Below are 25,258 nucleotides of genomic sequence, written 5' to 3' on the forward strand. Positions count from 1 at the left end.
ATGGTTCAGCTTCCAATCGGTGATGGGGCAGTTGTGGAGAGAGTGGAGTGTTTCCCATACCTGGGCAGTGTGCTCATGACCGGCTCCGGTTTAACAGCAGAGGTCTCACTCCGAATCAGTCGGATGCCATCATTTCATCAATTTGTGTGGAAGCTACCTGGACTGTCGCTCCGCACGAAGCTTCGGGTCTTCTCGGCCACGGTCATTCCCTCCCTTCTCTGCGCTTGCGAAATGTGGACCCCCCTAATGGAGCATCTTCGCCGGTTACAAACATTTAGGCTGGCCTGCCTACGATCCATCCTGGGTTTAACCTGCAGGCTGGATTGTGTGAGGGGCTCACAAATCCTTGAAAGATCTGGATACATTCCCATCGCTGAGCTCTGAAAGGCAAGGCTGCGTTGGCTGGGTCATGTAGCCCGCATGCCCAGCCACCGCATGCCTAAACAGCTGTTGTTCGGCCGGATCGAGGGGGCTAAACGGGCGCGGCACGGGCTAGAGAAGAGATGGAGTGACGTGGTACAGGAGGACGTGGAGCTGAGTGGACTTGCCGATGACTGGTACCAGCGGTGTCAAGATCGGCCTCAGTGGAGGAGGCTCGTGAAGGACGCTACTGGGCAGTTGGAGGCAGTCGCCCTCCAACAACAACGGAGGGCGGAGGAGCGACGCCCACAACAACGAGGGGAGCGCCGGGTGGCTAAAGCACAGCAAGTTGGTACAGTAGGGGGCACAGGTGGTGCATCAGCCAGTCATCTCGGTCATCTCGGTCATCTCAGTCAGTCGACCCGTGGCACCTGCTGGGTCTGCCCCGTGACCTCCTGCCGGCGGGCGTTCCACACTTCACGTGGCCTCAAGGTGCACTTGGCCTGGCACAAGCGTCGTGGTGACGTCACCGCCACTTAGTGGCGAATGGCGGTTGTTGTTGTTGTCACTGTGTGTCACTGTGTCTGTGTCTGTTTGTGTCTCTGTGTGTGTGTCTCTGTCTCTGCGTGTCTTTGTGTGTGTCTCTGTGTGTGTGTTTCTGTGTGTCACTGTGTGTGTGTTTCTGTGTGTCACTGTGTGTGTGTTTCTGTGTGTCACTGTGTCAGTGTGTGTCTGTGCGTGTCTCTGTGTGTGTGTCACTGTGTGTGTCACTGTGTGTGTGTTTCTGTGTGTCACTGTGTCTGTGTGTGACGATTCTCTCAACCGGTCCTGGGCCTCCCCTAGGTCGGCTCAGCCTACAAATGACTTACCCGGTGCAGTACACATCGCTAGCACTGGGGGAGAGACAAAGGCGGCCGGGCGTGGTGCTAGACACCCCACCACCACCACCACCACCACTCGCAGACACTGCTGCTGCTGCTGACAGCACTTGCCCCCTCCCGCCGCTGTGAAGCTTGCATGGCCTAGACGGGGGAGCTTTAGCTTTGTGTGGGGAGGGGGGGGTGGGGGGTTAGGGGGGGCTATAGGGGCCTGTGGGGGGGGCAGGGGGGTTAGGGGGGCTATAGGGGCCTGTGGGGGGGCAGGGGGGTTAGGGGGGGCTATAGGGGCCTGTGGGGGGGGCAGGGGGGTTAGGGGGGGCTATAGGGGCCTGTGGGGGGGGTTAGGGGGGGCTATAGGGGCCTGTGGGGGGGGCAGGGGGGTTAGGGGGGGCTATAGGGGCCTGTGGGGGGGCAGGGGGGTTAGGGGGGGCTATAGGGGCCTGTGGGGGGGGGGGGGGCAGGGGGGTTAGGGGGGGCTATAGGGGCCTGTGGGGGGGCAGGGGGGTTAGGGGGGGCTATAGGGGCCTGTGGGGGGGGGGGTGATGGGGGCGAGAATGGGGGGGGGGGTAGGGGAGCAATGGGGGATTTTGAATGGACTATAGGGGGCTATAGGGGACTTGTGGGGACAATAGGGGAGCTATAGGGAACTTGTGGGGACAATAGGGGAGCTATAGGGGAGTTGTGGGGGATCTTGAGGGGACAATAGGGGAGCTATAGGGCACTATAGGGGCTATAGGGGAGTTGTGGGGGGCTATAGGTGGAGCTATAGGGCACTATAGGGGCTATAGGGGAGTTGTGGGGGGCTATAGGTGGAGCTATAGGGCACTATAGGGGGCTATAGGGGAGTTGTGGGGGCTATAGGTGGAGCTATAGGGCACTATAGGGGGCTATAGGGGAGTTGTGGGGGGCTATAGGTGGAGCTATAGGGCACTATAGGGGCTATAGGGGAGTTGTGGGGGCTATAGGTGGAGCTATAGGGCACTATAGGGGGCTATAGGGGAGTTGTGGGGGCTATAGGTGGAGCTATAGGGCACTATGGGGGGCTATAGGGGAGTTGTGGGGGGCTATAGGTGGAGCTATAGGGCACTATAGGGGCTATAGGGGAGTTGTGGGGGACTATAGGGGGAGCTATAGGGCACTATAGGGGGCTATAGGGGAGTTGTGGGGACTATAGGTGGAGCTATAGGGCACTATAGGGGGCTATAGGGGAGTTGTGGGGGCTATAGGTGGAGCTATAGGGCACTATGGGACTATAGGGGAGTTGTGGGGACTATAGGTGGAGCTATAGGGCACTATAGGGGGCTATAGGGGAGTTGTGGGGGCTATAGGTGGAGCTATAGGGCACTATAGGGGCTATAGGGGAGTTGTGGGGGCTATAGGTGGAGCTATAGGGCACTATAGGGGGCTATAGGGGAGTTGTGGGGGGGCTATAGGTGGAGCTATAGGGGGCTATAGGGGAGTTGTGGGGGCTATAGGTGGAGCTATAGGGCACTATAGGGGGCTATAGGGGAGTTGTGGGGGCTATAGGTGGAGCTATAGGGCACTATAGGGGGCTATAGGGGAGTTGTGGGGGGCTATAGGTGGAGGTATAGGGCACTATAGGGGAGTTGTGGGGGCTATAGGTGGAGCTGTAGGGCACTATGGGGCTATAGGGGAGTTGTGGGGACTATAGGTGGAGCTATAGGGCGCTATAGGGGAGTTGTGGGGGCTATAGGTGGAGCTATAGGGCACTATAGGGGAGTTGTGGGGGGCTATAGGTGGAGCTGTAGGGCACTATGGGGCTATAGGGGAGTTGTAGGGGCTATAGGTGGAGCTATATGGCACTATGGGGCTATAGGGGAGTTGTGGGGGGCTATAGGTGGAGCTATAGGGCACTATAGGGGACTATAGGGGAGTTGTGGGGGCTATAGGTGGAGCTGTAGGGCACTATGGGGCTATAGGGGAGTTGTAGGGGCTATAGGTGGAGCTGTAGGGCACTATGGGGCTATAGGGGAGTTGTAGGGGCTATAGGTGGAGCTATAGGGCACTATGGGGCTATAGGGGAGTTGTAGGGGCTATAGGTGGAGCTATAGGGCACTATGGGGCTATAGGGGAGTTGTAGGGGCTATAGGTGGAGCTATAGGGCACTATAGGGGCTATAGGGGAGTTGTGGGGACTATAGGTGGAGCTATAGGGCACTATAGGGGGCTATAGGAGAGTTGTGGGGGCTATAGGTGGAGCTATAGGGCACTATAGGGGCTATAGGGGAGTTGTGGGGACTATAGGTGGAGCTATAGGGCACTATGGGGCTATAGGGGAGTTGTGGGGACTATAGGTGGAGCTATAGGGCACTATAGGGGGCTATAGGGGAGTTGTGGGGGCTATAGGTGGAGCTGTAGGGCACTATAGGGGGCTATAGGGGAGTTGTGGGGGCTATAGGTGGAGCTGTAGGGCACTATAGGGGGCTATAGGGGAGTTGTGGGGGGCTATAGGTGGAGCTATAGGGCACTATGGGGCTATAGGGGAGTTGTGGGGGCTATAGGTGGAGCTATAGGGCACTATGGGACTATAGGGGAGTTGGGGGGCTATAGGTGGAGCTATAGGGCACTATAGGGGCTATAGGGGAGTTGTAGGGGCTATAGGTGGAGCTGTAGGGCACTATGGGGCTATAGGGGAGTTGTAGGGGCTATAGGTGGAGCTATAGGGCACTATGGGGCTATAGGGGAGTTGTAGGGGCTATAGGTGGAGCTATAGGGCACTATGGGGCTATAGGGGAGTTGTAGGGGCTATAGGTGGAGCTATAGGGCACTATAGGGGCTATAGGGGAGTTGTGGGGACTATAGGTGGAGCTATAGGGCACTATAGGGGGCTATAGGGGAGTTGTGGGGGCTATAGGTGGAGCTATAGGGCACTATAGGGGCTATAGGGGAGTTGTGGGGACTATTGGTGGAGCTATAGGGCACTATGGGGCTATAGGGGAGTTGTGGGGACTATAGGTGGAGCTATAGGGCACTATAGGGGGCTATAGGGGAGTTGTGGGGGCTATAGGTGGAGCTGTAGGGCACTATAGGGGGCTATAGGGGAGTTATGGGGGCTATAGGTGGAGCTGTAGGGCACTATAGGGGGCTATAGGGGAGTTGTGGGGGGCTATAGGTGGAGCTATAGGGCACTGTGGGGCTATAGGGGAGTTGTGGGGGCTATAGGTGGAGCTATAGGGCACTATGGGACTAGAGGGGAGTTGGGGGGCTATAGGTGGAGCTATAGGGCACTATAGGGGCTATAGGGGAGTTGGGGGGCTATAGGTGGAGCTATAGGGCACTATGGGGGCTATAGGGGAGTTGTGGGGACTATAGGTGGAGCTATAGGGCACTATGGGACTATAGGGGAGTTGGGGGGCTATAGGTGGAGCTATAGGGCACTATAGGGGCTATAGGGAAGGTTTGGGGACTATAGGTGGAGCTATAGGGCACTATAGGGGACTATAGGGGAGTTGTGGGGGGCTATAGGTGGAGCTGTAGGGCACTATAGGGGACTATAGGGGAGTTGTGGGGGCTATAGGTGGAGCTATAGGGCACTATGGGGGGCTATAGGGGAGTTGTGGGGGCTATAGGTGGAGCTATAGGGCACTATATGGGGCTATAGGGGAGTTGTGGGGGCTATAGGTGGAGCTATAGGGCACTATGGGGGGCTATAGGGGAGTTGTGGGGGCTATAGGTGGAGCTATATGGCACTATAGGGGGCTATAGGGGAGTTGTGGGGGCTATAGGTGGAGCTATAGGGCACTATAGGGGGCTATAGGGGAGTTGTGGGGGCTATAGGTGGAGCTATAGGGCACTATAGGGGGCTATAGGGGAGTTGTGGGGACTATAGGTGGAGCTATAGGGCACTATGGGGCTATAGGGGAGTTGTGGGGGGCTATAGGTGGAGCTATAGGGCACTATGGGGCTATAGGGGAGTTGTGGGGGGCTATAGGTGGAGCTATAGGGCACTATAGGGGGCTATAGGGGAGTTGTGGGGACTATAGGTGGAGCTATAGGGCACTATAGGGGCTATAGGGGAGTTGTGGGGGGCTATAGGTGGAGCTATAGGGCACTATAGGGGGCTATAGGGAAGTTGTGGGGGCTATAGGTGGAGCTATAGGGCACTATGGGGCTATAGGGGAGTTGCGGGGGCTATAGGTGGAGCTATAGGGCACTAGGGGGCTATAGGGGAGTTGTGGGGGCTATAGGTGGAGCTATAGGGCACTATAGGGGCTATAGGGGAGTTGTGGGGGCTATAGGTGGAGCTATAGGGCACTATAGGGGCTATAGGGGAGTTGTGGGGACTATAGGTGGAGCTATAGGGCACTATGGGGCTATAGGGGAGTTGTGGGGGCTATAGGTGGAGCTATAGGGCACTATAGGGGCTATAGGGGAGTTGTGGGGGGCTATAGGTGGAGCTATAGGGCACTATAGGGGCTATAGGGGAGTTGTGGGGGCTATAGGTGGAGCTATAGGGCACTATAGGGGCTATAGGGGAGTTGTGGGGGCTATAGGTGGAGCTGTAGGGCACTATAGGGGCTATAGGGGAGTTGTGGGGGCTATAGGTGGAGCTATAGGGCACTATAGGGGCTATAGGGGAGTTGTGGGGACTATAGGTGGAGCTATAGGGCACTATGGGGCTATAGGGGAGTTGTGGGGGCTATAGGTGGAGCTATAGGGCACTATAGGGGCTATAGGGGAGTTGTGGGGGGCTATAGGTGGAGCTGTAGGGCACTATAGGGGCTATAGGGGAGTTGTGGGGGCTATAGGGCACTATGGGGGCCTATAGGGGCACTATAGGATGGCCATCATTATTGGCTGTTGTGATGCTGTGGTTGATGTTGTGATGTGATGTTGATGTTGTGATGTTGATGTTGTGATGTGATGTGATGTTGATGTTGTGATGTTGATGTTGTGATGTGATGTTGATGTTGTGATGTTGATGTTGTGTTGTGATGTTGTGATGTGATGTTGATGTTGTGATGTTGATGTTGTGATGTTGATGCTGCCGCTCTTAGCTCCACGCGGTGTTCTCTGTAACGTAAACCAATAAAAACATCCCTGTCGAGTGATGATGTGGTGATGGTGGTGATGTGGTGATGGTGATTGTGGTGGTGATGGTGATTGTGGTGGTGATGGTGGTGATGATGATGATGGTGGTGATGATGATGGTGATGATGATGATGGTGATGATGATGATGGTGGTGATGATGATGATGATGGTGATGATGATGATGGTGGTGATGATGATGATGATGGTGATGATGGTGGTGATGATGATGATGGTGGTGGTGGTGATGATGATGGTGGTGATGATGATGATGGTGATTGTGGTGATGGTATGTGGTGATGCGTTGTGATGATGATGCGTGAATGGGTGAGTGAGTGGGTGAGTGAGTGGGTGAGTTGGTGAGTGAGTGACTGAGTGAGTGTGCGAGTGAGTGAATGTGCGAGTTGGTGAGTGAGTTTGCGAGTGAGTTGGTGAGTGAGTGGGTGAGTGAGTGAGTGAGTGGGTGAGTCAGTGAGTTGGTGAGTGAGTGGGTGAGTTGGTGAGTGAGTGGGTGAGTGAGTGAGTTGGTGAGTGAGTGAGTGGGTGGGTGAGTGAGTTGGTGAGTGAGTGAGTGGGTGGGTGAGTGAGTGGGTGAGTGAGTGAGTGAGTGAGTGGGTGAGTCAGTGAGTTGGTGAGTGAGTGGGTGAGTTGGTGAGTGAGTGGGTGAGTGAGTGAGTTGGTGAGTGAGTGAGTGGGTGGGTGAGTGAGTTGGTGAGTGAGTGAGTGGGTGGGTGAGTGAGTTGGTGAGTGAGTGAGTGAGTTGGTGAGTGAGTGAGTTGGTGAGTGAGTGAGTGGGTGAGTGAGTGAGTGGGTGAGTGAGTTTGCGAGTGAGTTGGTGAGTGAGTGTGCGAGTGAGTGAGTGGGTGAGTGAGTGAGTTGGTGAGTGAGTGGGTGAGTTGGTGAGTGAGTGGGTGAGTGAGTGGGTGGGTGAGTGAGTTGGTGAGTGAGTGAGTGAGTTGGTGAGTGAGTGAGTTGGTGAGTGAGTGAGTGGGTGAGTGAGTGAGTGGGTGAGTGAGTGAGTGGGTGAGTGAGTTGGTGAGTGGGTGAGTGAGTTGGGGCCTTTGCACTGATACTGGCACTGCTTCGCTTGCAGAAGCATCATCAGTAGCATTACCACCACCATCAGCACCATCATCATCACCACCACCATCATCATCATCACCACCCCCACCATCATCATCATCACCACCATCATCACCATCATCATCACCATCATCATCACCATCATCACCATCATCATCACCACCACCATCATCATCATCACCACCCCCGCCACCATCATCATCACCACCACCATCATCATCACCATCACCACCATCATCACCACCACCACCATCACCACCATCATCACCACCACCATCATCATCATCACCACCACCATCATCATCACCATCATCAGCACCATCATCATCACCATCATCATCACCATCATCATCACCATCAGCACCACCACCATCATCACCATCATCACCACCATCATCACCACCACCCCCACCATCATCATCATCACCACCATCATCAACATCATCACCACCACCACCATCATCATCATCACCACCCCCGCCACCATCATCATCATCACCACCCCCGCCACCATCATCATCACCACCACCATCATCACCACCACCACCATCACCATCATCACCATCATCATCACCATCATCACCACCATCATCACCATCATCATCATCACCATCAGCACCACCACCATCATCACCATCATCACCACCACCCCCACCATCATCATCATCACCACCCCACCACCACCATCATCATCACCACCATCATCATCACCACCACCCCCACCACCATCATCATCACCACCACCCCCACCACCATCATCATCACCATCATCATCATCACCACCATCATCATCATCACCACCACCCCCACCACCATCATCACCACCACCCCCACCACCATCATCACCACCACCCCCACCACCATCATCACCACCACCCCCACCACCATCATCATCACCACCACCATCACCATCATCAGCACCACCACCATCATCGCCATCAGCACCACCATCATCATCACCACCACCCCCACCATCATCATCATCACCACCACCACCACCATCATCATCATCACCATCATCATCATCACCATCATCACCATCACCACCATCATCACCACCATCATCACCACCATCATCATCACCACCATCATCATCACCACCATCATCATCACCACCATCATCATCACCACCATCATCATCACCACCACCCCCACCATCATCATCACCACCACCCCCACCATCATCATCACCACCACCCCCACCACCATCATCACCACCACCACCATCATCATCAGCACCATCATCAGCACACCGCGTGTCGCTGGCATTGTGTGTGTATCTGAGCCGAGTGGAGGCTGGGGTTGTTGGGTCTGCCTAGGAATTTGTCCTTGAGACAGAAACTCTCCCCCCCCCTCCGTGTCTCGCTGTGTGTCTCTGTGTGTGTCTCTGTGTGTGTCTCTGTGTGTGTCTCTGTGTGTGTCTCTGTGTGTGTCTCTGTGTGTGTCTCCGTGTGTGTCTCCGTGTGTGTCTCTGTGTGTGTCTCTGTGTGTGTCTCCGTGTGTGTCTCCGTGTGTGTCTCCGTGTGTGTCTCCGTGTGAGTCTCCGTGTGTGTCTCCGTGTGTGTCTCTGTGTGTGTCTCTGTGTGTGTCTCTGTGTGTGTCTCTGTGTGTGTCTCCGTGTGTGTCTCCGTGTGTGTCTCCGTGTGTGTCTGTGTGTGTGTCTCTGTGTGTGTCTCCGTGTGTGTCTCCGTGTGTGTCTCTGTGTGTGTCTCCGTGTGTGTCTCTGTGTGTGTCTCTGTGTGTGTCTCTGTGTGTGTCTCCGTGTGTCTCTGTGTGTGTCTCTGTGTGTGTCTCTGTGTGTGTCTCTGTGTGTGTCTCGGTGTGTGTCTCTGTGTGTGTCTCCGTGTGTCTCTGTGTGTGTCTCCGTGTGTCTCTGTGTGTGTCTCTGTGTGTGTCTCTGTGTGTGTCTCTGTGTGTGTCTCTGTGTGTGTCTCGGTGTGTGTCTCTGTGTGTGTCTCCGTGTGTCTCTGTGTGTGTCTCTGTGTGTGTCTCTGTGTGTGTCTCCGTGTGTCTCTGTGTGTGTCTCTGTGTGTGTCTCTGTGTGTGTCTCCGTGTGTGTCTCCGTGTGTGTCTCTGTGTGTGTCTGTGTGTGTGTCTCTGTGTGTGTCTCCGTGTGTGTCTCTGTGTGTGTCTCCGTGTGTGTCTCTGTGTGTGTCTCTGTGTGTGTCTCTGTGTGTGTCTCCGTGTGTCTCTGTGTGTGTCTCTGTGTGTGTCTCTGTGTGTGTCTCTGTGTGTGTCTCGGTGTGTGTCTCTGTGTGTGTCTCCGTGTGTCTCTGTGTGTGTCTCCGTGTGTCTCTGTGTGTGTCTCTGTGTGTGTCTCCGTGTGTGTCTCCGTGTGTCTCTGTGTGTGTCTCTGTGTGTGTCTCTGTGTGTGTCTCTGTGTGTGTCTCTGTGTGTGTCTCTGTGTGTGTCTCCGTGTGTGTCTCCGTGTGTCTCTGTGTGTGTCTCTGTGTGTGTCTCTGTGTGTGTCTCTGTGTGTGTCTCGGTGTGTGTCTCTGTGTGTGTCTCCGTGTGTCTCTGTGTGTGTCTCCGTGTGTCTCTGTGTGTGTCTCTGTGTGTGTCTCTGTGTGTGTCTCCGTGTGTCTCTGTGTGTGTCTCTGTGTGTGTCTCTGTGTGTGTCTCTGTGTGTGTCTCCGTGTGTCTTTGTGTGTGTCTTTGTGTGTGTCTTTGTGTGTGTCTCTGTGTGTGTCTCTGTGTGTGTCTCTGTGTGTGTCTCTGTGTGTGTCTCGGTGTGTGTCTCTGTGTGTGTCTCCGTGTGTCTCTGTGTGTGTCTCCGTGTGTGTCTGTGTGTGTCTCTGTGTGTGTCTCTGTGTGTGTCTTCAAGGCTTCATACTTCCAGGGCACGTGAAGATAGCACAAGCGGCGAGGCACAGACAAAGCTACAGCCCCCACCATCATCATCACCACCATCATCATCATCACTACCATCATCACCCCCACCATCATCACCACCATCACCACCATCACCACCATCATCATCACCACCACCACCATCATCATCATCACCACCACCATCATCATCACCATCATCATCATCATCACTACCATCATCACCCCCACCATCATCACCACCATCATCATCATCACCATCATCACCACCATCATCATCACCACCATCACCACCATCACCACCATCATCATCATCACCATCATCACCATCATCACCACCATCATCATCACCACCATCACCACCATCATCATCATCATCACCACCATCATCATCACCACCATCACCACCATCATCATCATCACTACCATCATCACCCCCACCATCATCACCACCATCACCACCATCATCATCATCACCATCATCACCACCACCATCATCATCACCACCATCACCACCATCACCACCATCACCACCATCATCACCATCATCACCACCATCATCACCATCATCACCACCATCATCACCATCATCACCATCATCACCCACCATCACCATCACCACCATCATCACCACTACCCACCACCATCACCACCCACCATCACCACCACCCCCCACCATCACCACCATCGCCATCATCATTGGGTGGGTGATTCAGTGAGTGGTTGGGTGAGTGGTTGGGTAAGTGAGTGAGTGGGTGGGTGAATTGGTGAGTGGGTGGGTGGGTGAGTGAGTGGGTGAGTGAGTGGGTGAGTGGGTGAGTGGGTTAGTGAGTGGGTGGGTGAGTGCGTGAGTGGGTGGGTAGGTGAGTGGGTAGGTGAGTGGGTGTGTGTGCCAGGTTAGGTGCATGAGGAGGTCACGGGACAGACCCAGCAGGTGCCATGGGTTGTACTGCTGTGCCAGGCTAGGTGCATGAGGAGGAGGTCACGGGACAGACCCAGCAGGTGCCATGGGTTGTACTGCTGTGCCAGGCTAGGTGGATGAGGAGGGGGTCACGTGACAGACCCAGCAGGTGCCATGGGTTGTACTGCTGTGCCAGGCTAGGTGCATGAGGGGGTCACGTGACAGACCCAGCAGGTGCCATGGGTTGACTGAGATGAGTGGCTGATGCACCACCTGTGCCCCCTGCTGTGCCAACTCGCTGCGCTTTAGCCGCCCGGCGCTCCGCTCGTTGTTGTGAGCGTCGCTCCTCCGCCCTCCGTTGTTGTTGGAGGGCGACTGCCTCCAACTGCCCAGTAGCGTCCTTCACGAGCCTCCTCCACTGAGGCCGATCTTGACACCGCTGGTACCAGTCATCGGCATGTCACACACCCACCCACTCACTCCCCCACCCACCTACCCACACACCCACCCACTCACTCCCCCACCCACCCACCCACTAACCCACCCAACCACCCACCCACCCACTCCCCCACCCACCCACCCAACCACCCAACCACTCACCCACCCACTCACTCACCCACCCACCCAATCACCCACCCACCCACTCACTCCCCCACCCACCTACCCACTCCCCCACCCACCCACCCACTCACTCACCCACCCACCCACTCACTCCCCCACCCACCCACTCACCCACCCACCCAACCACCCACCCACCCACCCAATCACCCACCCACCCACTCACTCCCCCACCCACCCACCCACTCACTCACCCACCCACCCACCCACTCACTCCCCCACCCACCCACTCCCCCGCCCATCCACCCACTCACCCACCCACCCACCCAATCACCCACCCACCCACTCACTCCCCCACCCACCCACTCACCCACCCACCCAACCACCCACCCACCCACTCACTCCCCCACCCACCCACCCACTCACTCACCCACCCACCCACTCACTCCCCCACCCACCCACTCCCCCGCCCATCCACCCACTCACCCACCCACCCACCCAATCACCCACCCACCCACTCACTCCCCCACCCACCCACTCACCCACCCACCCAACCACCCACCCACCCACTCACTCCCCCACCCACCCACTCCCCCGCCCATCCACCCACTCACCCATCCATCCACCCACTCACTCACCCACCCACCCAACCACCCACCCACTCACTCACTCACCCACCCACTCACTCCCCCACTCACTCCCCCACCCACCCACCCAACCACCCACCCACTCACTCACTCCCCCACCCACCCACTCCCCCGCCCATCCACCCACTCACCCATCCATCCACTCACACGTATAAATAGGAATTCCCTCCAATAAAAATAAAGCATTAATTTCGACACGCAGAGACACACACACAGAGACATACGCAGAGACACACACAGAAACACACACACAGAGACACACCATCACGCAGACACACACACACACTAACACACAGACATACACTCGCTTAGACAAACACTAACACACAGACACAGTAACACACACAGACACACTAACACACAGACACACACAGACACAGTAACACAGACACACACACTCAATACTGACCCACTCACTCACCTACTGACCCACTCATCAACCCACTCACTCACCTACTCACTCACCTACTCAACTACTCACCTACTCACTCACCTACTCACTCACCCACTCACCTACTCACTCACCCACTCACTCCCCTACTCACTCACCTACTCACTCACCCACTCACTCACCTACTCACCCACTCACTCACTCACTCACCTACCCACTCACCTACTCACTCACCTACTCACTCACCCACTCACCCACTCACTCACCCACTCACTCCCCTACTCACTCACCTACTCACTCACCCACTCACTCACCTACTCACCCACTCACTCACTCACTCACCTACCCACTCACTCACCTACTCACTCACCTACTCACTCACCTACTCACTCATCTACTCACCTACTCACTCCCCTACTCACTCCCCTACTCACTCACCTACTCACTCACCTACTCACTCACCTACTCACCTACTCACTCACCTACTCACTCCCCTACTCACTCACCTACTCACTCACCTACTCACTCACCTACTCACTCACCTACTCACCCACTCACTCACTCACCTACTCACTCACCTACTCACCTACTCACTCACCTACTCACTCACTCACCTACTCACTCACCTACTCACTCACTCCCCTACTCACCCACTCACTCACTCACTCCCCTACTCACTCACCTACTCACCCACTCACTCACCTACTCACCCACTCACTCACCTACTCACTCACTCACTCACCTACTCACTCCCCTACTCACTCACCTACTCACTCACCTACTCACTCACCTACTCACTCACCTACTCACTCACCTACTCACTCACTCACCTACTCACTCACCTACTCACCCACTCACTCACCTACTCACTCACTCACTCACCTACTCACTCCCCTACTCACTCACCTACTCACTCACCTACTCACTCACCTACTCACTCACTCACCTACTCACTCACTCACCTACTCACCCACTCACTCACCTACTCACCCACTCACTCACCTCACTCACTCACTCACCTACTCACTCCCCTACTCACTCACCTACTCACTCCCCTACTCACTCACTCACCTACTCACTCACCTACTCACCTACTCACTCACCTACTCACTCACCTACTCACCTACTCACTCACCTACTCACCTACTCACTCACCTACTCACTCACCTACTCACTCACTCACCTACTCACTCACCCACCTACTCACCCACTCACCCACCTACTCACTCACTCACCTACTCACCTACTCACTCACCCACCTACTCACCCACCCACTCACTCACCTACTCACTCACCTACTCACCTACTCACTCACCCACTCACTCACTCACTCACCCACTCACTCACCTACTCACTCACTCACCCACTCACTCACCTACTCACTCACCTACTCACTCACCTACTCACTCACCTACTCACTCACCCACTCACTCACTTACTCACTCACCTACTCACTCACCTACTCACCTACTCACTCACCCACTCGCCTCTTTCGCGATGTGGGTCCTGGGCTTGCACCTTGATTGTCTTGCCACTGGGCTACTCTCCATGCTGCTGATGGCGGTGATGGCGGTGATGGCGACAGTGGTGATGGTGTTGATGGTGGTGGTGATGGCGGTGATGGTGGTGGAGGCGTTGCCGGCCAAGAAAGCCGCCTTCCCAGGTGGGCGATGGTGGTGATGGTGGTGATGGTGATAGTGATGGTGGTGATGGTGGTGGTGGTGATGGTGGTGATGGTGGTGATGGTGGTGATGGTGATGGTGGTGATGATGGTGATGGTGGTGGAGATGGTGGTGGTGATGGTGGTGGTGATGATGGTGGTGATGGTGGTGATGGTGGTGGTGATGGTGGTGATGGTGGTGGTGATGGTGGTGATGATGGTGGTGATGGTGGTGATGGTGATGATGGTGGTGATGGTGGTGATGGTGATGATGGTGGTGATGGTGGTGGTGATGATGGTGATGGTGGTGGTGGTGATGGTGGTGATGGTGATGGTGGTGATGATGGTGGTGATGGTGGTGATGGTGTTGGTGATGGTGGTGGTGATGATGGTGGTGATGGTGGTGATGGTGGTGGAGATGGTGGTGGTGATGGTGGTGGTAATGGTGGTGGTGATGGCGGTGATGGTGGTGGTGATGATGGTGGTGATGGTGGAGATGGTGGTGATGGTGGAGATGGTGGTGATGGTGGTGATAGTGATGGTGGTGATGATGGTGGTGGTGATGGTGGTGGTGGTTATGGTGATGGTGGTGATGGGGCTGGTGTGATGGTGGTGGTGGTGGTGATGGGGCTGGTGGTGATGGTGGTGGTGATGGGGTAGTGTTATGGTGATGGGGTAGTGTGAGGGTGGTGGTGATGGTGGTAGTGTGATGGTGGTGGTGATGGGGTAGTGTGATGGTGGTGGTGATGGTGATGGGGTAGTGTGATGGTGATGGGGTAGTGTGATGGTGATGGGGTAGTGTGATGGTGATGGGGTAGTGTGATGGTGATGGTGATGGGCTAGTGTGATGGTGATGGGGTAGTGTGATGGTGATGGGATAGTGTGATGGTGATGGGGTAGTGTGATGGTGATGGTGATGGGCTAGTGTGATGGTGATGGTGATGGGGTAGTGTGATGGTGATGGTGATGGGGTAGTGTGATGGTGGTGGTGATGGTGGTAGTGTGGTGGTGGTGGTGATGGGGTAGTGTGATGGTGATGGTGATGGGGCTGGTGTGATGGTGGTGGTGATGGGATGGTGTGATGGTGGTGGTGATGGGGTAGTGTGATGGTGGTGGTGATGGGGCTGGTGTGATGGTGATGGTGATGGGGTAGTGTGATGGTGATGGTGGTGATGGTGGTGGTGATGGGGCTGGTGTGATGGTGATGGGGTAGTGTGGTGATGGTGGTGATGGGGTAGTGTGATGGTGATGGTGATGGGCTAGTGTGATGGTGGTGGTGATGGGGCTGGTGTGATGGTGGTGGTGATGGGGTAGTGTGATGGTGATGGTGATGGGGTAGTGTGGTGATGGTGGTGATGGGGTAGTGTGATGGTGATGGTGATGGGGTAGTGTGATGGTGGTGGTGATGGGGCTGGTGTGATGGTGGTGGTGATGGGATGGTGTGATGGTGGTGGTGATGGGGTAGTGTGATGGTGGTGGTGATGGGGCTGGTGTGATGGTGGTGGTGATGGGGCTGGTGTGATGGTGGTGGTGATGGGGTAGTGTGATGGTGGTGGTGATGGGGCTGGTGTGATGGTGGTGGTGATGGGGTAGTGTGATGGTGGTGGTGATGGGGCTGGTGTGATGGTGGTGGTGATGGGGTAGTGTGATGGTGGTGGTGATGGGGCTGGTGTGATGGTGGTGGTGATCGGGTAGTGTGATGGTGGTGGTGATGGGGCTGGTGTGATGGTGGTGGTGATGGGGTAGTGTGATGGTGGTGGTGATGGGGCTGGTGTGATGGTGGTGGTGATGGGATGGTGTGATGGTGGTGGTGATGGGGTAGTGTGATGGTGGTGGTGATGGGGTAGTGTGATGGTGGTGGTGATGGGGTAGTGTGATGGTGGTGGTGATGGGGTAGTGTGATGGTGGTGGTGATGGGGCTGGTGTGATGGTGGTGGTGATGGGGTAGTGTGATGGTGGTGGTGATGGGGCTGGTGTGATGGTGGTGGTGATGGGGTAGTGTTATGATGGTGGTGATGGGGTAGTGTGATGGTGGTGGTGATGGGGTAGTGTGATGGTGGTGGTGATGGTGATGGGGTAGTGTGATGGTGGTGGTGGTGGTGGTGATGGGGTAGTGTGATGATGGTGGTGATGGTGGTAGTGTGATGGAGATGGTGGTGATGGTGGTGATGGTGGTAGTGTGATGGTGATGGTGGTGATGGTGGTGATGGTGGTGATGGTGGTAGTGTGGTGGTGATGGTGGTGATGGTGGTATTTTTGCTGATGATACCACCCACCCACCAACCCACCCACCAACCTACCCACCCACCCACCCAGCCACTCACCCACCCACCAACCCACCCACCAACCTACCCACCCACCCAGCCACTCACCCACCCACAAACCCACCCACCCACAAACCCACCCACCCACAAACCCACCCACCCACCCACCCACCAACCTACCCACCCACCCACCCAGCCACTCACCCACCCACCAACCCACCCACCAACCTACCCACCCACCCACCAACCCACCCACCCACCAACCCACCCACCAACCCACCCACCCACCAACCTACCCACCCACCCAGCCACTCACCCACCCAGCCACTCACCCACCCACCAACCCACCCACCAACCTACCCACCCACCCACCCACCCAGCCACTCACCCACCCACCAACCCACCCACCAACCTACCCACCCACCCACCCAGCCACTCACCCACCCAGCCACTCACCCACCCACCAACCCACCCACCAACCTACCCACCCACCCACCCACAAACCCACCCACCCACCCACCAACCCACCCACCAACCCACCCACCAACCTACCCACCCACCCACCCAGCCACTCACCCACCCACCAACCCACCCACCAACCTACCCACCCACCCACCCACCAACCCACCCACCCACCCACCAACCTACCCACCCACCCACCCAGCCACTCACCCACCCAGCACTCACCCACCCACCAACCCACCCACCAACCTACCCACCCACCCACCCACCAACCCACCCACCAACCCACCCACCAACCCACCCACCAACCTACCCACCCACCCACCCAGCCACTCACCCACCCAGCAACTCACCCACCCACCAACCCACCCACCAACCTACCCACCCACCCACTCACCCACCCAGCCACTCACCCACCCACCAACCCACCCACCAACCTACCCACCCACCCACCCAGCCACTCACCCACCCAGCCACTCACCCACCCACCAACTCACTCACCCAGCCACTCACCCACCCACCAACCCACCCACCAACCTACCCACCCACCCACAAACCCACCCACCCACCAACCCACCCACCAACCTACCCACCCACCCACCCAGCCACTCACCCACCCACCAACCCACCCACCAACCTACCCACCCACCCACCAACCCACCCACCCACCCACCCACCAACCCACCCACCAACCCACCCACCAACCTACCCACCCACCCACCCAGCCACTCACCCACCCAGCCACTCACCCACCCACCAACCCACCCACCAACCTACCCACCCACCCACCAACCCACCCACCAACCCACCCACCAACCTACCCACCCACCCACCCAGCCACTCACCCACCCAGCCACTCACCCACCCACCAACCCACCAACCTACCCACCCACCCACCAACCCACCCACCCACCCGCCCACCAACCCACCCACCAACCTACCCACCCACCCACCCACCCAGCCACTCACCCACCCACCAACCCACCCACCCACCAACCTACCCACCCACCCACCCAGCCACTCACTCACCCACCCAGCCACTCACCCACCCACCAACCCACCCACCAACCTACCCACCCACCCACCCAGCCACTCACCCACCCAGCCACTCACCCACCCAGCCACTCACCCACCCACCAACCCACCCACCAACCTACCCACCCACCCACCCAGCCACTCACCCACCCAGCCACTCAAACACCCACCAACCCACCCACCCACCCACAAACCCACCCACCCACAAACCCACCCACCCACCAACCTACCCACCCACCCACCCAGCCACTCACCCACCCACCAACCCACCCACCAACCTATCCACCCACCCACCAACCCACCCACCCACCAACCCACCCACCAACCCACCCACCCACCAACCTACCCACCCACCCACCCAGCCACTCACCCACCCAGCCACTCACCCACCCACCAACCCACCCACCAACCTACCCACCCACCCACCCACCCACCCAGCCACTCACCCACCCACCAACCCACCCACCAACCTACCCACCCACCCACCCAGCCACTCACCCACCCAGCCACTCACCCACCCACCAACCCACCCACCAACCTACCCACCCACCCACAAACCCACCCACCCACCCAGCCACTCACCCACCCACCAACCCACCCACCAACCTACCCACCCACCCACCCAGCCACTCACCCACCCAGCCACTCACCCACCCACCAACCCACCCACCAACCTACCCACCCACCCACCCACCCACCAACCCACCCACCAACCTACCCACCCACCCAGCCACTCACCCACCCACCAACCCACCCACCCACCAACCTACCCACCCACCCACCCAGCCACTCACCCACCCAGCCACTCACCCACCCACCAACCCACCCACCAACCTACCCACCCACCCACCCAGCCACTCACCCACCCAGCCACTCACCCACCCACCAACCCACCCACCAACCTACCCACAAACCCACCCACCCACCCACCAACCCACCCACCAACCTACCCACCCACCCACCCACCCACCCAGCCACTCACCCACCCAGCCACTCACCCACCCACCAACCCACCCACCAACCTACCCACCCACCCACCCACCCAGCCACTCACCCACCCAGCCACTCACCCCCCCACCAACCCACCCACCAACCAACCTACCCACCCACCCACCCAGCAACTCACCCACCCACCCAGCCACTCACCCACCCAGCCACTCACCCACCCACCAACCCACCCACCAACCTACCCACCCACCCACCCACAAACCCACCCACCCACCCAGCCACTCACCCACCCACCAACCCACCCACCAACCTACCCACCCACCCACCCAGCCACTCACCCACCCAGCCACTCACCCACCCACCAACCCACCCACCAACCTACCCACCCACCCACCCACCCACCAACCCACCCACCAACCTACCCACCCACCCAGCCACTCACCCACCCACCAACCCACCCACCCACCAACCTACCCACCCACCCACCCAGCCACTCACCCACCCAGCCACTCACCCACCCACCAACCCACCCACCAACCTACCCACCCACCCACCCAGCCACTCACCCACCCAGCCACTCACCCACCCAGCCACTCACCCACCCACCAACCCACCCACCCACCCAGCCACTCACCCACCCAGCCACTCACCCACCCACCAACCCACCCACCAACCTACCCACAAACCCACCCACCCACCCACCAACCCACCCACCAACCTACCCACCCACCCACCCAGCCACTCACCCACCCAGCCACTCACCCACCCACCAACCCACCCACCAACCTACCCACCCACCCACCCACCCAGCCACTCACCCACCCAGCCACTCACCCCCCCACCAACCCACCCACCAACCAACCTACCCACCCACCCAGCCACTCACCCACCCAGCCACTCACCCACCCAGCCACTCACCCACCCACCCAGCCACTCACCCACCCAGCCACTCACCCACCCACCAACCCACCAACCTACCCAGCCACTCACCCACCCAGCCACTCACCCACCCAGCCACTCACCCACCCACCAACCCACCAACCCACCCAGCCACTCACCCACCAACCCACCCACCAACCTACCCAGCCACTCACCCACCCAGCCACTCACCCACCCACCAACCCACCCACCAACCTACCCACCCACCCACCCAGCCACTCACCCACCCACCAACCCACCAACCTACCCACCCACCCACCCAGCCACTCACCCACCTAGCCACTCACCCAGCCACTCACCCACCCAGCCACTCACCCACCCACCAACCCACCCACCAACCTACCCACCCACCCAGCCACCCACCCACCCAGCCACTCACCCACCCAGCCACTCACCCACCCACCAACCCACCCACCAACCTACCCACCCACCCACCCAGCCACTCACCCACCCACCAACCCACCCACCAACCTACCCACCCACCCACCAACCCACCCACCCACCCACCAACCCACCCACCAACCTACCCACCCACCCACCCAGCCACTCACCCACCCAGCCACTCACCCACCCACCAACCCATCCACCAACCTACCCACCCACCCACCCAGCCACTCACCCACCCAGCCACTCACCCACCCACCAACCCACCCACCAACCTACCCACCCACCCACCCAGCCACCCAGCCACTCACCCACCCAGCCACTCACCCACCCACCAACCCACCCACCAACCTACCCACCCACCCACCAACCCACCCACCAACCTACCCACCCACCCACCCAGCCACTCACCCACCCAGCCACTCACCAACATACCCACCCAGCCACTCACCCACCCACCAACCCACCCACCAACCTACCCACCCACCCACCAACCCACCCACCCATCCACCCCCCAACCCACCCACCCAGCCACTCACCCAGCCACTCACCCACCCACCAACCCACCCACCCACCCACCCACCCACCCACCAACCCACCCACCCACCCACCCACCAACCCACCCACCCAGCCACTCACCCACCCAACAACCCACCCACCCACCAACCCACCCACCCACCAACCCACCCACCCAGCCACTCACCCACCCAGCCACTCACCCACCCACCAACCCACCCACCCACCCACCAACCCACCCACCAACCCACCCACCCACCAACCCACCCACCCAGCCACTCACCCACCCAGCCACTCACCCACCCACCAACCCACCCACCCAGCCACTCACCCACCCACCCACCCAGCCACTCACCCACCCACCAACCCACCCACCCACCCACCAACCCACCCACCCACCTAGCCACTCACCCACCCACCAACCCACCCACCCACCGACCCACCAACCCACCCACCCACTCACCCACCAACCAACCCACCAACCCACCAACCCACCCACCCACCCACCAACCCACCAACCCACCCACCCACCAACCAACCCACCCACCCACTCACCCACCTAGTCACTCACCCACACACCAACCCACCCACCCACCAACCCACCCACCCACCAACCCACCAACCCACCCACCCACCTAGTCACTCACCCACCCACCAACCAACCCACCCACCCACCCACCTAGTCACTCACCCACCCACCGACCAACCCACCAACCCACCAACCCACCAAGCTACCCACCAACCAACCCACCCACCCACCCACCCACCTAGTCACTCACCCACACACCAACCCACCCACCCACCAACCAACCCACCAACCCACCCACCCACCAACCCACCCACCCACCCACCAACCCACCCACCCACCCACCAACCCACCCACCCACCAACCCACCCACCCACCCACCTAGTCACTCACCCACCCACCAACCAACCCACCAACCCACCAACCCACCAACCCACCCACCCACCCACCAACCAACCCACCCACCCACCCACCCACCTAGTCACTCACCCACACACCAACCCACCCACCCACCAACCCACCCACCCACCCACCAACCCACCAACCCACCCACCCACCCACCCACCTAGTCACTCACCCACCCACCAACCAACCCACCAACCCACCCACCCACCCACCAACCCACCCACCCACCTAGTCACTCACCCACCCACCAACCCACCCACCCACCAACCAACCCACCCACCCACCCACCTAGTCACTCACCCACCCACCAACCAACCCACCAACCCACCCACCCACCAACCCACCCACCTACCCACCAACCCACCCACCCACCTAGTCACTCACCCACCCACCAACCAACCCACCCACCCACCAACCCACCAACCCACCCACCCACCCAACTAGTCACTCACCCACACACCAACTCACCCACCCACCAACCCACCCACCCACCAACCCACCAACCCACCCACCCACCCACCAACCCACCCACCTAGTCACTCACCCACCCACCAACCCACCAACCCACCCACCCACCCACCAACCCACCCCACCCACCTAGTCACTCACCCACCCACCAACCCACCAACCAACCCACCCACCCACCCACCTAGTCACTCACCCACACACCAACTCACCCACCCACCTACCCACCAACCCACCAACCCACCCACCCACCAACCCACCACCCACCCACCCACCCACCAACCAACCCACCCACCCACCTAGTCACTCACCCACACACCAACCCACCCACCCACCCCACCAACCCACCACCCCCACCCACCCACCAACCCACCCACCCACCCACCAACCCACCCACCCACCAACCCACCCACCCACCACCCACCCACCCACCCACCAACCCACCCACCCACCCACCAACCCACCCCACCCACCCACCAACCCACCCACCCACCTAGTCACTCACCCACCCACCAACCAACCCACCAACCCACCCACCCACCAACCCACCAACCCACCCACCCACCCACCAACCAACCCACCCACCCACCTAGTCACTCACCCACCCACCACCAACCCACCAACCCACCCACTCACCCACCCACCCACCAACCCACCCACCAACCCACCCACTCACCCACCCACCCACCCACCAACCCACCCACCAACCCACCCACCCACCCAGCCACTCACCCACCCACCCACCTAGTCACTCACCCACACACCAACCCACCCACCCACCCACCCACCCACCCCCCACCCACCTAGTCACTCACCCACACACCAACCCACCCACCCACCAACCCACCCACCCACCTAGTCACTCACCCACCCACCAACCAACCCACCAACCCACCCACCCACCAACCCACCAACTCACCCACCGACCCACCAACCCACCCACCCACTCACCCACCCACCCACTCACCCACCCACCCACTCACCCACCCACCCACGCATTCATTCACCCACCCACTCACCCACCCACCCACTCACCCACCCACTCACTCACCCAGTCACCTACTCACTCACCCACTCACTCAGTCACCCACTCACTCAGTCACCCACCCACTCACCCACTCACTCACCCACCCACCAACCCACCCACCCACCAACCCACTCACTCACCCACTCACCCACCCACTCACACACTCACTCACCCACCAACCCACTCACCCACTCACTCACCCACTCACTCACCCAGTCACCTACTCACTCACCCACTCACTCAGTCACCCACTCACTCAGTCACCCACCCACTCACCCACTCACTCAACCACCCACCAACCCACCCACCCACCCACCCACCCACTCACTCACTCACTCACCCACCCACTCACCCACCCACCCACTCACCCACTCACTCACCCACTCACCCACCCACCAACCCACCCACCATCCCACCCACCAACCCACCCACCCACCAACCCACCCACCCACCCACCAACCCACCAACCCACTCACTCACCCACTCACCCACCCACTCACACACTCACTCACCCACTCACCCACCAACCCACCAACCCACCCACTCACCCACCCACCCACCCACGCACCCACCAACCCACCCACTCACTCACCCACCCACCCACCCACCCACCCACCCACCAACCCACTCACCCACCCACCCACCCACACACCCACTCACCCACCCACCCACCCACGCACCCACCAACCCACCCACTCACTCACCCACTCACTCATTCACCCACCCACTCACCCACCCACCCACCCACGCACCCACCAACCCACCCACTCACTCACCCACTCACTCATTCACCCACCCACTCACCCACCCACCCACCCACGCACCCACCCACTCACCCACTCACTCACTCACCCACTCACCCACTCACCCACCCACTCACACACCAACCCACCAACCCACCCACTCACCCACCCACCAACCCACTCACCCACCCACCCACCAACCCACTCACCCACCCACCCACCCACTCACCCACCCACCCACCCACCCACTCACTCACCAACCCACCCACCCACCCACCCACCCACCTAGTCACTCACCCACCCACCAACCCACTCACCCACCCACCCACCCACCTAGTCACTCACCCACACACCAACCCACCCACCCACTCACCCACCCACCCACCCACTCACTCACCCACCCCCCAACCCACCCTCCCACCAACCAACACGTGACGTGCCCATTGTGACGTCAGGTCCGCGTCACGCCCTGGGTCTGGGTCCCATGGTCACGTGGGGCCGCTTCCTGCTGATGGGGATTGGCCGAGCGACCCAGTGGTACAGCCGTCGCTATGGCGACAGGGCGCGCGTGTGGGTGGCGGGGGAGGAGACACTCATCCTCAGCGAGTAGGGAGTCACCCACCCAGTCACCCACTGAGTCACCCACTCAGTCACTCACCCACTCACTCATCCACTCACTCACTCGCTCAGCCACCCACTCGCTCAGCCACTCACTCACTCGCTCATCCACCCAGTCACCCACCCACCCACTCACTCGCTCACTCGCTCATCCACTCACCCACTCAGTCACCCACCCACCCACTCATCCACTCACTCACCCACTCACCCACTCACTCGCTCAGCCACCCACTCGCTCAGCCACTCACTCGCTCGCTCATCCACCCAGTCACCCACCCACCCACTCACTCGCTCACTCGCTCATCCACTCACCCACTCAGTCACCCACCCACCCACTCATCCACTCACTCACCCACTCACCCACTCACTCGCTCAGCCACCCACTCGCTCAGCCACTCACTCGCTCGCTCATCCACCCAGTCACCCACCCACCCACTCACTCGCTCACTCGCTCATCCACTCACCCACTCAGTCACCCACCCACCCACTCATCCACTCACTCACCCACTCACTCACTCACTCACCCACTCACTCGCTCAGCCACTCACTCATTTACCCACTCACTCACTC

At 59.0% G+C, this 25,258-nt stretch overlaps 1 protein-coding gene across 1 annotated transcript in view; it reads left to right on the forward strand.

The window, feature by feature from the left end:
* Positions 1-12,597: 12,597 nt before the first annotated feature.
* CYP19A1 (cytochrome P450 family 19 subfamily A member 1) overlaps positions 12,598-25,258 on the forward strand; it is a 31,870-nt gene continuing 19,209 nt past the window's right edge. The window contains 2 exon segments of the mRNA XM_078885199.1: positions 12,598-14,359; positions 24,526-24,676. Coding sequence (XP_078741325.1) covers positions 14,194-14,359; positions 24,526-24,676 — 317 coding nt within the window. The 5' untranslated portion in view covers positions 12,598-14,193.

Source organism: Lampetra fluviatilis, unplaced genomic scaffold, assembly GCF_964198595.1.
Source record: "Lampetra fluviatilis unplaced genomic scaffold, kcLamFluv1.1 SCAFFOLD_326, whole genome shotgun sequence".
Lineage (NCBI taxonomy): Eukaryota > Metazoa > Chordata > Hyperoartia > Petromyzontiformes > Petromyzontidae > Lampetra > Lampetra fluviatilis.